The 17,245-nt window shown below is 47.0% G+C and overlaps 1 protein-coding gene across 1 annotated transcript; it reads left to right on the top strand.

The window, feature by feature from the left end:
* Positions 1-364: 364 nt before the first annotated feature.
* On the top strand, positions 365-3,075 carry CTSG (cathepsin G). Its single transcript, XM_025392292.1, has 5 exons — positions 365-456; positions 1,220-1,367; positions 1,819-1,954; positions 2,130-2,384; positions 2,819-3,075. The coding sequence occupies exons 1-5, from the start codon at positions 402-404 to the stop codon at positions 2,990-2,992; spliced, it is 768 nt and encodes a 255-aa protein (XP_025248077.1). The 5' UTR covers positions 365-401; the 3' UTR covers positions 2,993-3,075.
* The last annotated feature ends 14,170 nt before the right edge of the window (positions 3,076-17,245 follow it).

Genomic DNA, 17,245 nt, shown 5'->3' with positions numbered 1-17,245 from the left:
GATGCTCTAAATCCAGAGGAATGGAAAACAGGAATTGGGCAGCTGCCAGCTTTCTTGCTTTGCTGGAGTATTCTGGAATTTGATGGATTGAGGGTTCTGGACACAATGCCCAAAGCCCCTTCCTTGTTGTGCTGGCTTCCTATTTCTGTTCTCAGCACTGACTCAACAGCTGCACAAGAGCTCGCCATGTTGGCTTGGATTACACCCTCTCACCCAGATCTCCGGCAGTTTGCGGGCAAACCTCCTGAGCAGCCTTGGGTGATGAAACCTATCGTGGTAGCAGGAGAATGGGACTGTGAATTCTCAATCCCCTATCCCCACCCCTTCCTTCCTCTCTCAGGGCCTTAAAGTCTAGCAGAAGGAAGCACAGCAGCAACTGACTGGGCAGCCTTTCAGGAAAGATGCAGCCACTCCTGCTTCTGCTGGCCTTTCTCCTACCCACTGGGGCCAAGGCAGGTGAGTGACCACCACCACCCGCAGAGGCCTGACATCATCCCATAGATTCTTGAGCCAAATTGCCTTGTATATCCCAATTCCGTACTGTTGAGCAAGTTATTTGAATTCGTATTTCCTCAGTTTCCTCATCTATAAAATGAGAATAATATTAATACCGACTTTGCGGAGTTGCCATGAGAGTTAAATAAGTTAGAGTACTTAAATGTCTTGGAATTGCCCGCACACTGTAAGTGCTATAAAAACTTGCTTTGTATAAATAATTCGGCAGCATGTGTCAGAGTTTACCTAGGAGGTAAGAATACAGCAGTAACAGTACCATCAGCTCATGTCTAGATTTTTAAACACCAGTCCCACCTGGTCTTGAATTGGACTCAGAGGGCTCCGGGAAGCTCCACCAGGATGAAAGTATAAGGGAACTTCAGGAACAATCCTGTATTTACAGCAAAGCATCTCCTCAATACCTGAGGCTGAAGCTGGCCTTGCCTGGAACAAGGGTTGTTCTCCCTCTTTTGGAGAGGAGAAGGGAGCTGAGGCCTAGGGTGGGGAAAAGAGCTCCTTTCAAGACAGCAGTGTTTCCTGTAGAACCCAGGAGCCCCCTCCCAATCTGGTGCCCCATAGACTCCAACCCTCAGCACCATCTCCTCCCTCTCCTGCACCTTCTCTCCTGCCATCTCTATCTTCCAGCCTTTCTGGAGCCACCAATCTGGTACCCACACTGCAAGTTCAGCAAGCATAGAGTTAAGTGCCAAATGCTTCCTTCCAGGGGAGATCATCGGAGGCCGGGAGACCAGGCCCCACTCCCGCCCCTACATGGCGTATCTTCAGATCGAGTCTCCAAGAGGTCGGAACAGCTGCGGAGGGTTCCTGGTGCGAGACAACTTTGTGCTGACAGCAGCTCACTGCTGGGGAAGGTGAGGAGTTAAGTAGCTTCCTGGGCAGCCAGGAACACAGCCCTGGGGAGCTCTTCAGAGCATCCATCTGAAAGAAGGGTTGTAGCAACCAAAGGGTGAAAGAGGGACCAAGTGAGTCTTTGTGGGAGGGAACAGGCCAGTGCAAACGAGGAGGAAAGGAGGATATGATCAAAAAGAGCAAGAGGAAGAGATGGAAGACACATATTGGGGCTCAAAATATAAACTCAGGCTATTTATCAATTTAATCCGGTGCAGCAAACCTGAAGGCAACTACCACTCTGTCATCCCTAGCTCAGAGGTGCTGAGAAAGAGGATACAGCTGAGCCCCTGGGCCCTCCCATCCCCTCGATTCTGGTTAGCTGCAGTCTTGCCCTCCTGGTGCTGTCCGCCTACCCTGCAGAGCTGGTGGACCATAGCTCCTGCAGCCCAGACCTACCTCTTGCTTTTGCAGCTCTATAAATGTCACCCTGGGCGCCCACAATATCCGGAGACGGGAAAACACCCAGCAACATATCACTGCGCGCAGAGCCATCCGCCACCCTCGATATGATCAGGACACCATCCATAATGACATCATGTTATTGCAGGTACCACCTACCTGGCTCTCTGGCTCCTTCCTAGTGTGTCCAGGAACAATGGAGGAGGAAGTGAGGGCAAGGCTTCAGGGTAGCGGGGAGGATATGGGGCGTGTACTGCACCAGCGACCCCTGAGCCTTGGCTGGAGGCCCCAGCTGAGCGGGAATGCCTACATTCTTCCTCCAGCTGAACCGAAGAGTCAGACGGAATCGAAATGTGAGACCAGTGGCTCTGCCTAGCACCCAGGAGAGACTGAGACCCGGGACGCAGTGCACTGTGGCTGGCTGGGGCTTGGTCAGCCAGACGAGGAGAACAGACACACTCCGAGAGGTGCAGCTGAGAGTGCAGAGGGATAGGGAGTGCCTCCGCCTCTTCCCTTTCTACGACGGCGGAAGGCAGATTTGTGTAGGGGACCAGCGGGAACGGAAGTCTGCCTTCAAGGTAACGCATGGGCTTTGGCCAACACACCCCGGGATAGAGGGGCCCATGCAGAGCCAGGGCAGTGCAAACAGATTCCATCCCCACAGCCTCAGCCTGGGGGCCAGATCAGGGTGAGCTGGGGACTGATTTCCCCATCAACCTGGTCTCTGGGGGAATAGGAGGAAGACTCACAACATATACATAGGCAACATTCTCCTGGAGAAGGGGGAGGTAACTTGACTCGGATTGGGCTGGAGACAGTAACTCAGGCGGAGCTGAAGTCCAGCGACCAAAAGGGTCCAGAGGCTTGGCTCTGCACCCCACCAATCTTCCATCTCACATGCACCCAGTAGTTGAAGGGGCCCACCCACCCCTGCCTTCTCTGAGAGCCCGGAGCTCAGGGCAGCAGGAGCAAGGAGGCCTGTCTCAGTCTCCCTTCCCCTCTCTACCTACAGGGGGACTCCGGAGGCCCCCTGCTGTGTAACAATGTGGCCCACGGCATCGTCTCCTATGGAAGATCGTCAGGGATTCCTCCAGGAGTCTTCACCAGGATCTCAAGTTTCCTGCCCTGGATAAGGAGAACAATGAGAAGCTTCAAACAGCTGGATCAGATGGAGATCCCCTTGTGACTGACTCTTCTTCTCGGGGACACAGACCAGCTCCACAGGGTTGCCAGAGCCTTAATAAACGTCCCCAGAGTATAAATAACCAATTCCTCATTTGTTCATTAAACGTCATTCAGTACTTAGTTTGTTTGGATTGCTACAACAAAATAGCACAAATTGGGTGGCTTATAAATAACAAATTTATTTCTCACAGGTTTAGAGGCTAAGAAGTCTAAGATCAAGTCACTAGCTGATTCAGTGTCTAATAAGGGCCCATTTTCTGGTTCACAGACAATCATTGTCTCCCTGTGTCCTCATATGGTAAAGGGGCAAAGGAATTCTCTGATGTCTCTTTTACAAAGGACCTAGACCCATTCAAAGAGCTCAGCTCTTACGACGTAATTACATCCCAAAGGCCCCACCTAATGCCATCACATTGGGGATTAGGTCTGGGAAACATAGGGAAACACTGTCTCTACACAAAATTTTAAAATTAGCCAGGCATAGTGGCAAGTGCCTGTAGTCCCAGCTACTTGGGAGGCTAAAGTGGAAGGATTACTTGAACCCAGGAGGTTGAGGCTGCAGTGAACCATGCACTACAGCCTGAGCGACAGAGCAAGACCCCATCCCAAGAAAAAAAAAAAGACTGCCAGGCCAAAAAGACAGAACTGAAATTCCAAAAAAAAGACCTACTTTAGTGTACGAAAAAGGTGGCATCTCAAATCACTGGGAAACAATGGATTTTTAATAAATAGCATTAGAACAACTAGATAGATATTTGGAGGGGATGGAAGGTATAATTGGATCCATTCCTCACACCATACTTCAAAATAAACCTCAAATGGATCACAGATCTAAATGCAAAAACATTAAACCATACAAGCACTGGAATAAAGAAAAAGTAAAGAGATTTGCTTCTTTAAAAATAGTTAATGAGCACCCATGTTCATAACAACACTAACCACAATAGCCGGGGATGGAAGAACCCCAGCATCCATCACCAGCCAGCATACTTGTCCTAAACCCTGTGAAAGAAAATAGACTCTCAGGACCCAAACCTCACTATTCCAAAGGGAAAGTTAAGCTTGGGAACTGACCCACGGTAAAAAAAAAAATAAAAAATAAAAAATAAAAATAAACAAAAAAAAAACTGCTTTCTATTTATTTCCAAACAGCTATAATTCATAATCCTGTGGCATCACCTCATTTCCTCTACTTGCTTTTCCACATGTTTACTTTATCTTGTGTAAGATGTAGATTTACTGAGGCTAATTAGAACCTCACAAGAGCATAACCATCTGCCTCATGTCCTACTCTCCCATTTTTACCTTCCTGCTTGCCCTTTCCCCTTTAAATACTGAAGTTCCTAAAACCCTTTAGGCAAAAGCACAGGTCAGAGATGCTCCTGTGGCTTATATTTTTTCCCCTAGTGCATCTTCAACCTTGACTAAATAAACTTCTGTTAGATTGAGACCTATCTCAGTCACTTTGTGGTTTATAACCCTTCCTTACACTATACCAACCCCACTGTATGTATAAGCCAGTGTTATGCCTAGACTGTTTGTTCTTTAAAGAAGACCACCAGAGTCCAGAGTCAAAGCCAAGCGGCAAGGATCTTTACTACAAGTTCGAACTCGGTCCTTCCTTTACACAATATACAAGAGGGCCTCGAACAATGCGAGCATTTGCTTTTTATAGCCTGAAAGTTGCAGGGGAACAAAGAAATTCTTTTGGCTCCTGCGCTTTCAGTAACCTTGAACGGCTGTCTCCTTATCGGAGACTTTCTAGGTGGTGTTTATACTGGGCTCAGGGAGTTTGAGAGATATATGGTGGTGGGATGGGAGGATGGGATGTGTCTGTGCTAGGCTCAGGGAGTTTTGAGCCCGGGGCTGAGGAATGTGCCTAGCTCCTTTCATTCTTCCTTTCTTTTCAGGTATCTTTAGAGCCAATCTTGGGTCTTATAAGTCTGATTCTGTTTCAGCGTTTACAGGTTGGTATTGGGCTCTGAGGACTATGAGTTGTACGGTGTCAAATCTTTCTTTAACAAATTGTAAAATTCTGTTAACAACACAAGGTCTTACGGTAAGCAGAAATAGTAGACTTAGTAGGGGTCTAAGGAAGGGGGCTAACAGAGAAAACATAGAGGAATTCTACCATTGGTCTGCAGCTGAAGCAAACTGCCGTGTTTTTACTTCAGTGCTTAACTTGCGTAACTGTTGGACCTGGTCTTCTACAAGTCCTGATTCATTTATGTAGAAACAACAGTCTTCTTTTAGAAATATACACGTACTACTTTTTTCTGCAGTGAGTAGGTCTAGGGCTCTCCGGTTCTGCAAGGTTACTTGAGCTAGGGACGTGAGCTGTCGCTGAAGGGAGGCAAGGGACTTAGCCAACTCCTCCATAGCAATGGCAAATTGTTGGTACAACTTGTTACTTTCTATGAGGGTGTGACCTAGGGCTCCCCCCGCCAGTCCGGCTGCAATGAAGGATGTGGTGAGGGAGATTCTTGCAATGAGGGGGAGAAATATGGCTTGTGCAGGTCTCAGTCTAGGGACTGGGTGAATAACAGCACTAGTCCAGTTACCGGTATACTTTAGGAACTCGCCAGCAGTTAGTAGAGTCAACTGGGGAACTAATGTGACAGGGAGACACAGTAGGTTATTAACAGAGGGACTAGGTAGGTTCTTAGATAAGGTTCTATTACACCAGAAGAATATGCCTGATGGAGCCTTTAAGGTGATATTAGGGGGCGTTGCAGTGATGCTGCAGAGGCTGGAATTGGTTCCTGAGAAACAGTAGGGAAACTTCTCCTGACTGGGGTTTAGGTATAGGGGCACGTTTAGGATAGGAGCATACGAGAGGTTTCGGAGGTTGTTAGCTTGGGCAAAGGTAGAGGATCTTTATGGCAGAGGTACAGCAGTTAGCGGTGGACGCCTTAGAGTGGTGCACAGAAAGCAGCTAGACAGGCTATGAAGTCCTGTAAGGTTAGCAAGTTCTAGTCCTTCTTGTAATAACTTTAACTAGGAGAAAGGACGTAAGTCTTGTGTTAGTCTGTTTTCTTGTCGTTGGATATTCCTGTGGACTAGGGGCAGTACTTGCACTAGGCCTCGCCACAGATAGAGGTGACTGCTAGGCTATGTGGAGGAGGGGGAGTAGTATACAGCCTTATGTTGAGGCGTGGTCTAGCGGGAGTTCTAGGGGTCTCTAACTATCTATGTATATGAAAAATCTTTATCCTGTCTACGATGGAAGGGCCATTTAGGGTCTAACTGTTTTCTCTCTCCTTAATAACGGGGTCTATGGATGTTACAATAGTTATAAGGACAGCCGGCATTTTGGTGCCACTAATAGTGTTTACAATTGTATTTAGTCTGATCAAACTTAAAGCATATTGTTGGTGTCATAGGTTTGGCTATTCGAAACCAGTAAAATTTAGTAGAATTGGGCTGTTGCACCTTGAGGAAGGGCAATCAGCACTGGCTAATAATTTTCTGGGCTTATGAGGTTGCCTAGGGTGGGTTCGGTTTTTATAAAGCCAGAATCTCCAGACAAAGGGATTATGAGCTGGTTTTGTGATTTCTCCAGCGGCCACTAGGGCGACTAACGTTAGGGTTAGACTACTTAACTGCATGTTTGCAGTGAGCTATGCTGCCGGCGCAGGGTGAGTTTTAAGGGGTTGTTCTTAGCTCTGTCCACAGTCCACGTGTCCGGTGCTTCAGCCGCCGCCGTGATTGGTCTTAGAAGATCGGAGGTTGGGTCTACTGGCTTGACGTGGGTGTAGTGGATCTACGATGCAATGCCTTCTATCTTCAGGGCGGTGGGTGTGGTCAAGAGTACCTGGAGTGGTCCTTTTTACCTGGGTTCTAGGGTCTCTTGTCGGTGTCTCTTGACTAGGACTTAGTCTCCTGGCTGGTATGGATGGGGTGTCGGCGGGGGACCGGTCTCATATAGTTCCTTCAGCTTGGGCCAGATTTCTTGATGAATTTTCTGCAAGGCTTGTAGGGAAAACAAGAGTTCAGAGACATTTTCTGTTTCGGACTTGAGCAGATCATCTTTTAGGCTGGGAACTAAGGGTGGGGGTCTGCCATACATAATTTCATAAGGAGTAAGGCCTAGTCTGTAAGGGGTGTTACGGGCCTGGAACAGAGCGTAGGGGAGAAGGACCACCTAATTAGCGCCAGTCTCTATAGTCAATTTAGTTAAGGTCTCTTTTAAGGTCCGATTTATTCTTTCTACCTGTCCTGAACTCTGGGGCCTGTAAGCGCAATGTAGTTTCTAATTTGCCTTAAGGATGGAAGCTAAATCTTGACTTACCTTAGCGACGAAGGCCGGCCTATTGTCTGACCTTATCTGGACGGGGAAGCCATACCTGGGGAGGATATCTTCTAGGATTTTCTTTGCTACAACCTGAGCAGTTTCTTTCTTGGTGGGGAATGCTTCAGTCCACCTTGAAAAAGTATCTATAAAGACAAGTAAGTACCGATATCTATATTGTCCTGGCTTTATCTCAGTAAAATCTACTTCTTAGTAGATACCGGGCCTGGTTCCTCTGAGCCTTGTTCCTGTTGTAGCCTGGGATTGGGGGTAGGCGTTGTTAAGCTGGCAGACTTTGCAACTTGTCACGATGTTGCTGGCCATCTCGGCTGTATGTCTGAATTTGAGCTTAGAGCGTCTGATCAGGTCTATCATCCGCCGAGCACTTACATGGGTGGTTCGGTGGATGTGTTCTAACACTTGTTGTCTTAATTTTTCTGGTAGGATAGTTTGGTCATTAGTATCAGTCCACCACCTATTCTGGATCTGTTTCAGGGGAAGTTTGTCAATCCACTGGAGATCTTGTTCTGAATAATCAGGGAAATATGGCAAGTCCTGGGGGCCCGGGTCAGGGAGCTGGAGTGCAAGGAGTTGGCTGGGAGCCTTCACCACCTTTCTTGCAGTTTGGTCCTCCAGAAAGTTGCCTTGAGCAGTTGGGGTAGTTAGTTTCTGATGCCTTGGGCAATGCACAATGGCCAACTTTTCTGGCCTCCATAGGGCTGTTAGCAGGGCTAGGATTTCTTGCTTGTTTTTTATCTCCTTTTTTTTAGCCGTCAGTAACTTCCGCTCTTTGTAAATGGCCTCATGTATATGCGCCGTTGCAAAAGCATATCGGCTGTCTGTATATACCATCAGCTTCTTCTCCGCCTTTAAGGTAAGAGCTTGGGTGAGAGCTATCAGTTCGGCCTTCTGGGCCGATGTCCTCGGGGGCAGGGGTTCTGCCTAGATTACCTTAGTCTCTGAAGTCACTGCCGCTCTAGCGTACCTCTGGCCTTGATTCATGAAGCTGCTCTTATCAGTGAACTAGACGAGGTCGGCGTCAGGAAGTGGGCGGTCCTGCAGGTCTTCTTGAACTCCGTGCAACTGAGTTAGTATCTCGGTGCAGTCGTGGAGTGGGGTGTCTAGGTCCGGGTTGGGCAGCAGCGAGGCAGTCTCTTACTCAGTGGCTAGCCTCCTTGCAGTAGGCACATTGGTCTTTTCTCAGATTATCATGCCTGGGGGGGCCGCCTAGGTTGGGTGTACTCTGGCTGTAGATGTTTTTTTTTTTTTGTACTACTGCTGCCAGGACCTTGGTTCAGTGGCCTTAAATTGCCTTTCCTCTGGAGTATCTCTGTTATTATAAACCTGCTGGGCTATCTGAAGGAGGTCTTGAATCCGCTTTCTTTCCGAGTCTTTTAATTTTTGGAGTTTTTTTAATATCTGGGGCTGCCTGATTTACGAATGACATTACAATAGCTGCCTGACTTCCTGGAGCCTCTGGATCTATGGGGGTGTACTGTCTAAAAGCTTCTATTAATCTTTCTAAGTAGGTGGCTGGGCTCTCTGTCTTTTCTTGTAGAATAGAATATACTTTAGCCAAATTAGTGGGCTTGCGAGCAGCTGCCTGGAGACCTGCCATTAGAGTCTGGCGATAAAGGCGTAGCCGTCCTTTACTTTCTGCCGTGTTGTAGTCTTATGCCGGCCTGGTCAGAGGAAAGGTCGCGTTTATGAGGTCGGGGTTGGCAGTCAGTTGACCGTCGTCCTCCGGGACCAGCTTTCTAGCTTCTACCTGTATTCTCTCTCACTCTTCCGTGGTAAACAAGATTCGGAGGAGCTGCTGATAATCATCTTAAGTGGGCTGGTGGGTTAACATGACACTATCTAGTAAAACCAGTAAATCTTTGGGGTTGTCTGAAAACCGAGCACTCTGAGTCTTCTAGTTATACAGATCACTGGTGGAGAATGGCCAGTACTGGAGGCTGGGGATTCCTGTGTCATCTGGGGGTCTTATTTCCTGAAGGGGTAAAGCCACCATGGAGTCAGGCGGCTGGGGGGGCTAGTTCGCAAAGTGTGCCTTCGCATCCGCCCTGCCGGCCTTTCAAAGTTACTTTCCTTTTTAGCGGGCCTGTGAGTGCCGGCCGCCTCCCCTCCGCCTGCTCTTTCCTTCTATCCTTCTCTCTAATCTTTCCGTTTCTGTCCTAATCTTTGATTGACAGACTCACAGGGTCTCTTCTTTAAGTCTCTATCTCATTCACGCGCGCTCTCTTTCTCTGTCATCCTGTGTCCTTTCTTCTTCACACTCAGTCTCTTTCTCTTTCTGTCTCTCTCTCTGACTCTCCACGTCTGCTGTTTCTTCCCCTTTCTCTTTCCGATTTCCTTTCTCACTTTTTCTCTTATGGTCTCTCTTTTACTTATTTTCTCCCTCTCCCCAGTCTCACTTTCTATGTCTCTTCCTGTAAAGGAATGTGGGTTAGAATCCTTGTAAAGGAAATCCGCGCTGGAAGCCGGGAGCCCGGGGACCGGGCCGGGAGGCGCGCGTGGCGCCGGAAGCCGGGAGCCCGGGGACCGGGGCCGGGAGGCGCGCACGGCGCCGGAAGCCAGGAGTGCGCGCACCCAGGGACCGGGGCCGGGAGGCGCGCGCGGCGCCGGAAGCCAGGCGCGCGCACCAGGGGACTGGGGCCAGGAGCGCTCACGGCGCCGGAAGCCGGGAGCGCGGGGACCGGGGCCGGGAGGCGCGCGCGGCGCCGGAAGCCGGGAGCCCGGGGACCGGGGCCGGCCGGGAGCGCGCGCACCTGGGGACCGGGGCCGGGAGGCGCGCGCGGCGCCGGAAGCCAGGTGCGCGCACCCGGGGACCGGGGCCGGGAGCGCTGGCGGCGCCGGAAGCTGGGCGCCCGGGAACTCGGGTCAGATTCAGACCGCAAGCGCGCACCCGGGAACTGGGGTCAGATTCGGACCACACGCGCGCACCCGGAGACCAGGGTCAGATTCGGACCGCACGCGCGCACCCGGAGACCGGGGTCAGATTCAGCTGTTGCCTGGATTGCGAACGCACTCCGGCAACTCTGATCGCAATTTAAATCAGAAGAGAGCCAGGGGACGTCTCCCACTGGTCTCCACCGGCCGTCTTATAGCGCGTCCGCTAGGACTGTGCCAGCCTCAGTTTCAGACCTCGCGAGTCACAGATTCAGATTCAGAACAGACACACAGACACAGACAGACAAACGGAGACGAGCCAGCTCACCTATCAGTAGATCGATCTCAGCAGATCCGTTGACTAGGGGTCTGGTGGGCTTGGGGAATCCCGGACGGGCCCCCAGATGTTATGCCCAGACTGTTTGTTCCCTAAAGAAGACCACCAGAGTCCAGAGTCAAAGCCAAGCGGCAAGGATCTTTACTACAAGTTCGAACGCAGTCCCTCCTTTACACAATATACAAGAGGGCCCCGAACAATGCGAGCGTTTGCTTTTTATAGCCCGAAAGTTGCAGGGGAACAAAGAAATTCTTTTGGCTCCCGCGCTTTCAGTAACCTTGAACGGCTGTCTCCTTATCGGAGACTTTCTAGGTGGTGTTTATACTGGGCTCAGGGAGTTTGAGAGATATATGGTGGTGGGATGGGAGGATGGGATGTGTCTGTGCTAGGCTCAGGGAGTTTTGAGCCCGGGGCTGAGGAATGTGCCCAGCTCCTTTCACCAGCATTTTCCTCACCAATGTGATGAAGATCTGTCTCAGAATTTTTGATACTCTGAAGGTATATAAAACATCTCACAAAATGTTGACCAAAATAACAATACATTTGCCCTGAAGATTAGCCCATGACTGTCTACATCAATATTATATTCAAAGAAAAGATTACTGAAATCACATAATTTAAAATTAAGCTTTAAACACTTTCTGAAAGTAACTACACAGAATCATCCAGGAAGTTTTCCTAGGTAAGTAGAAATATTAATTACTCCTTTCAGTGTGACATTTACTATCTAAACTTTTGCAGCTTTCATAATCTTAAATGAAATAATCCCTGAACAGACATTTTATCAAATCTAACAGGCTATATACGAAAATGCTTTGGTGAATTTGACCATTATTTTATGTGTATCTCTTATCAGAAAGTCATTTGTCTAATATTCAGTGTAAGCCATTTATCAACAAAATTTTAATCAATAATACATCTTTAACAATCCTCAGTCATTCTCTCTGTATTTACTAACTGCCTACTCATAGGAATTATCTATTACTGGCATACTCTGGGAGTAACAGTCTCATTATTAAATGTTTGCACTGACAAATGGAAAGAATACTTGCTGGTGAAGAGAAAGAAGGAGGGAACAGTAGTAGAAAGGTCCCCCATTCAGCCCTTCTTCCCTGTGGCATTTACTTAGAGCCTCAGAGCACTGCCCAGTCTCCGGACTCAGTCCCCAGGAAGCCCCACGGGCATTCATCTCATCTTCAGGTCTTTCTCTACCAGTCAGTACTTCCAAGGCAGCTCTTTGTCTCTGCTACCCTGCTGAAAAGGTCTCTGCAGACCCCAGGGTACTCACCTCCAGGTGACCATCCCAGAAGCCAGACCCACCACTTCTAACAAATCTGCACTCTTCCCTATTGAGTAAACCTCATGAGCAGAACTTTGGCAAGAAAGTGTTTTGCACAATGAAAACCAATGCAAAAGAACACAATTCTTTCTTTTTCCACGTGCAGACTTTGCACATTAGAAGCCTTACCAATTTGAATGGAAAGTCATAAAATTACGGTAAGCTCAGGCACAGAAACCTCACTGGGAACTTCTTCCCCAGCCCAACAGCTAAGGCAAAAAGGAGAAGGATTGGGTCAGATGATAATATTTCAGAAAGAGAAAATCTTTCTCCTCTCTCTCTCTCTCTCTTTCTCTCTCTCTCTCTTTCTCTTTCTCTCTCTCTCTCTCTCACACACACACACACACACACGCATTAACCCACACTAAGCCATTTTCCTTTTCAAACAACTAAAGGCCAGAGAAGAGGGGAGCAGAGGAGAAAGAGTCTGTGTAGACAGAAAATCTGAAGATTCTAAGTTTGGCCCTGCCTCTTCCCATTCCATGTGGAGTCTTCAGAGGTCCTACCTGCAAGGCCAGGACTGTGTCTGATATGTACATGTAAATGAGAAATCGCTCTCTACTCCAGAATCTCAAGTGTTGCTCCACAAGATTCTGCAGTTGCCTGAAACTGCTACTCAACAGTACAAAGAAGGACATGGATGACTAGATTCTTGCCAGTGTGTTTTAGGTGAGACCAGTGTTTGACCCTCTTGCATTTATTTTAAACAAAAAAGTTCTAGAGACTTTTAGTTTAAAAGAGACTTTAAGTTTAAAAAACTTAAAGGAAAAGAATTGGGTCAGGTGACGATGTTTCAGAAAGTAAGCAGGTGCTAATCACAAATGCAAGGCAATGTGGTATGATGTTCAGGCTCTGTGAAGACCCAGAATTCAACCACAGAAGAGAACACTACTTCTGATTAACACCAAAGTCCCTGAGAGCCCCATTCATCCCATCTGCAAGTCCAGGACTTCCTTCTGGTAAATGTGGTCATGTCGACTCAGCAACTGCCTAAGAACATGTTTTTGCAACACCCTCACCATAGACATTCCTGTGGGAGGGAGGAGGCACATGGTGAAAGTTTACATCTTGAGAACCAATAGGCCAGGAGGAAACTGATGGTCACTGAGCCTGCCCCTCCTCACTTTACCTGTTGGGTTGAAAAACGTGGAAGAAGGAGGCACAGGTCACTCCTGAACTAAGCAGCCTATAGAAAATATGCTGATGTTCCTGATCCTCTTAGATTTTCCTCTTCCCTCTGGGGCTAATGTAGGTAACTGACCATCCCCACCCTCAGAGGCTTGACATGTGGAAGACTGGTACTTCCACAATGTACTAATCAGGCTACCTCTGAGATCCACCTTACTTCAGTCATACCCAGGAATTTGCTGTACTCTAGCTCCATTGCAGAGATAATACTCTGAAAAGACAGAAATAAAAATTTCTCCCAAAGGGCAATGATGAGTCATATCCTTTTCATGACTCATCCACCTTGACCAGAAAAGCGATTTCTAATTAAGGTGGCACATGATTCTGGTAGAAAAGTACATCTGAAAATAAGGGCTATAAATCCCCATTCTCCAAACCCAAGAGCGGGCAGCTCTAGCCCAGGAGCTATCATCTGGATTAAGGCTGGAAGAGATATCTTATACTCAGATTCCTAGACATCACCTTCACCTTGTCTCTGTTCTGCTAAACTACTTAGCTCTACTAGGGCAGAAGCCAGACTCTAACTGAACCAGCAAAGTGTTCCCCCATCACTGCTTCCTGGCCTAATGGAGATGAGCCCCAAGAGGCCACTTCCAGCCCATTGCCCCATCTCACTCTGATCTGCAGTCCTTTGTCCTCTCTCCTCTTTATCCCAAAGGCTGAGTGCCTTAGGAAGATAAATCTGTCCTGGTGTTCAGATTCCATTAGAAACTCTCTTCTCCAGCTGTGGAACACACAGCACACCTTGGGACTGTTCATTTGTGTATCCAATAAACATATGTAGAGTGTTTATTACATGCCTGACTCAGGATAAGGTAGAAAGAAGCCAGAGTATTCTGCCCAGTGTATCATGTTTAGGTATTAAAAGACAGCCCTATCCTGGAAGTGAGCAGGACATGGGGTCTGAAAAGCTTTGAACAAAGTAGCAATCATGGTAGGTCAGAGTGTTTTCCAGATTTTCTAGGATGGTCTATTCTGAAGATAGATGCCTTTCCCTTAATATGTATTTGAAGTATATTTGACCCAGAGCAATGACTGAGCTCCTTCATATCTACAGAAAGAGATTGATAACTAGGCAAGGAGTCAGGTCATGCTCTAAGCCTGCCATGATGCCCATAGAAGCCAGGAGCCTCAATCTCAGTGTGCCAGATTCCCTGAAGACTGCTACAGACCATTCCAACCTTTTAATGACCAATTTTTCAAGCCACAGGGAATTTCTGTCTTTTGTGTTCTGTGGACACAGAGATAAAATTTGTGTTTTGGGGGAGATCAAATGGGGTGAAGAAGCCAATTCACACTCCTCACCCTACATGGTGATGGAAAGTTCTAGAAAAAAAACCAGATAGGATGAGATATTGGGGTTTCCTGGTACAAGACAACTTTGTACTGACAGTAGCTCACTCTCATGGAATGTAAGGAGCAACAACTGGTCCTGGATTTCCTGGGAATTCCTAGCACCGTCCAAGAAACAATAGCCCAGGAAAGTCCCTGAGTGTGGAGCCAATGGCTAATAAGGATGTATCTGAGAATCTCCAAGCTGGCTCAAAACAAATATGGGATGCAGGATTGAAAGGTATGGGAGGGGCTGGGTGGCAGGGGAGGCTACTGTTGAAATGATCATATGGTTTTACTGCGTTATGTTATTAAAATGGTGAATTACCTAATTGAATTTTTAAAATATATCTGGGAACTACAAGTGCAGATTTCTTACATGCCTATCTATGTTGCATAGTGGTGAATCCAGGCTTTTAGCTTATCCATCACCTGAATAGTGAGCACTGTACCCAATAGGCAGTGTTTCAACTCTCACCCCATTCCTAACTACCCACCTTTTGTAGTCTCCAATGTCTATTATTCTATGCTGTATGTCCATGTATATCCGTTCTTTAGCTTGCACCTATAAGTAAAAACACGTGCAGTTTTTGACTTTCGTTTCTGATCTATTTCACTTAAGATAACGGCCTCCAGTTCCATCCATGTTGTTGCAGAAGCCATGATTTCATTCTTTTTTATGGTTGAGTAGTATTTCATGGTATATACATTTTCTTTATCCAGTTCTCTGCTAATGGGCTCTTACGTTGATTCAATAACTTTGCTATTGTAAATAATGCTGCAATAAATGTGTAAATACACTTACCTTTTTTATGTAATGATTTATTTCTCTTTGGTTCAGTACTATTCAATAGTGGGATTGCAGGATCAAATGGTAGTTCTACTTTTAGTTCTTTTGGAAATCTTCATACTGTTTTCCATAAAGATGTACTAATTTACATTCCCACCAACAGTGTATAAGCATTCCCTTATCTCTGCATCCTCCTCAACATATGTTGTTTTATGACTTTTTAATAATAGCCATTCTGAATGATGTATGATGATATCTTATTTTGGTTTTAATTTGCATTTCTCTGATGATTAGTAATGTTGAGCATTTCTTCATCTGTTTGTTTGCCTCTTCTATGTCTTCTTTTGAAAAATGTTTGTTCACGTCTTTTACACACTTTTTAATGGGTTATTTGATTTTTTTCTTGTTGAGCTGTTTGAGTTCCAGGTAAATTCTGGATATTAGCACTTTAACAAATGCGTACTTCGCAAATTTTTTTTGCATTTGTGTTGGTTGTCTGTTTACTCTGTTTATTGTTTCTTTTACTGTTCAGAGACGGTTTTTAGTTTAATGAAGACTTATGTCTATTCTCACTTCTGTTGCATTTGTTTTTGAGGACTTGATCATAAATTCATTGCTTTGGTCAACATCCAGAAGAGTATTTTTCTCTTTTTTTTCTAGGATTTTTATGATTTCAGATATTACACTTAGGACTTAAATCCATCTTGAGTTACCTTTTGCAAATGGTAACTCAAGATGGATCCAGTTTCATTCTTCTGCATATAATTATTCAATTTTTCCAGCATCATTTATTGAAAATAGTGTCAACATGGCCGAATAGGAACAGCTCCAGTCTCCAACTCCGAGCGCGAGCGACACAGAAGACCGGTAATTTCTGCATTTTCAACTGAGGTACTGGGTTCATCTCACTAGGGAGTGCCGGACAATTGGTGCTGGTCAGCTGCTGCAGCTCTACCAGCTAGAGCTGAAGGAGGGCAAGGCATGGCCTCACCTGGGAAGCACAAGGGGGAAGGGAATCCCTTTTCCTAGCCAGGGGAACTGAGACACACAACACCTGGAAAATCGGGTAACTCCCACCCCAATACTGTGCTTTAAGCAAACGGGCACACCAGGAGATTATATCCCACACCTGACCAGGAGCATCCCACGCCCATGGAGCCTCCCTCATTGCTAGCACAGCAGTCTGCGATCTAACCGCAAGGCAGTAGCGAGGCTGGGGGAGGGGCGCCCGCCATTGCTGAGGCTTAAGTAGGTAAACAAAGCCGCTGGGAAGCTCGAACTGGGTGGAGCTCACAGCAGCTCAAGGAAACCTGCCTGTCTCTGTAGACTCCACCTCTGGGGACAGGGCACAGCTAAACAACAACAAAAGCAGCAGAAACCTCTGCAGACGCAAATGACTCTGTCTGACAGCTTTGAAGAGACCAGTGGATCTCCCAGCATGGAGGTTGACATCTGAGAACGGACAGACTGCCTGCTCAAGTGGGTCCCTGGCCCCTGAGTAGCCTAACTGGGAGACATCCCCCACTAGGGGCAGTCTGACACCCCACACCTCACAGGGTGGACTACACCCCTGAGAGGAAGCTTCTAAAGCAAGAATCAGACAGGTACACTTGCTGTTCAGCAATGTTCTATCTTCTGCAGCCTCTGCTGCTGATATCCAGGAAAACAGGGTCTGGAGTGGACCTCAAGCAATCTCCAACAGACCTACAGCTGAGGGTCCTGACTGTTAGAAGGAAAACTATCAAACAGGAAGGACACCTACACCAAAACCCCATCAGTATGTCACCATCATCAAAGACCAGAGACAGATAAAACCACAAAGATGGGGGAAAAGCAGGGCAGAAAAGCTGGAAATTCAAAAAATAAGAGCTCATCTCCCCCAGCAGAGGAGCGCAGCTCATTGCCAGCAATGGATCAAAGCTGGATGGTCAATGACTTTGACGAGATAAGAGAAGAAGGCTTCAGTCCATCAAACTTCTCAGAGCTAAAGGAGTAATTACGTACCCAGCGCAAAGAAACTAAAAATCTTGGGAAAAAAGTGGAAGAATTGATAGCTAGAGTAATTAATGCAGAGAAGGTCATAAA

The sequence above is a fragment of the Theropithecus gelada genome, chromosome 7b, assembly GCF_003255815.1.
Source record: "Theropithecus gelada isolate Dixy chromosome 7b, Tgel_1.0, whole genome shotgun sequence".
Classification (NCBI taxonomy): domain Eukaryota; kingdom Metazoa; phylum Chordata; class Mammalia; order Primates; family Cercopithecidae; genus Theropithecus; species Theropithecus gelada.
This window is presented reverse-complemented; position numbering and strand designations above follow the sequence as displayed.

What these genes read in the sequence shown, in the direction of transcription:
- CTSG (XM_025392292.1), top strand. Translation starts at nt 402, where the DNA reads ATGCAGCCACTCCTGCTTCTGCTGGCCTTTCTCCTACCCACTGGGGCC. An exon ending in ACCCACTGGGGCCAAGGCAG is followed by an intron (nt 457 to 1,219) that starts GTGAGTGACCAC and finishes GCTTCCTTCCAG; the next exon opens with GGGAGATCATCGGAGGCCGG. An exon ending in ATGACATCATGTTATTGCAG is followed by an intron (nt 1,955 to 2,129) that starts GTACCACCTACC and finishes TTCTTCCTCCAG; the next exon opens with CTGAACCGAAGAGTCAGACG.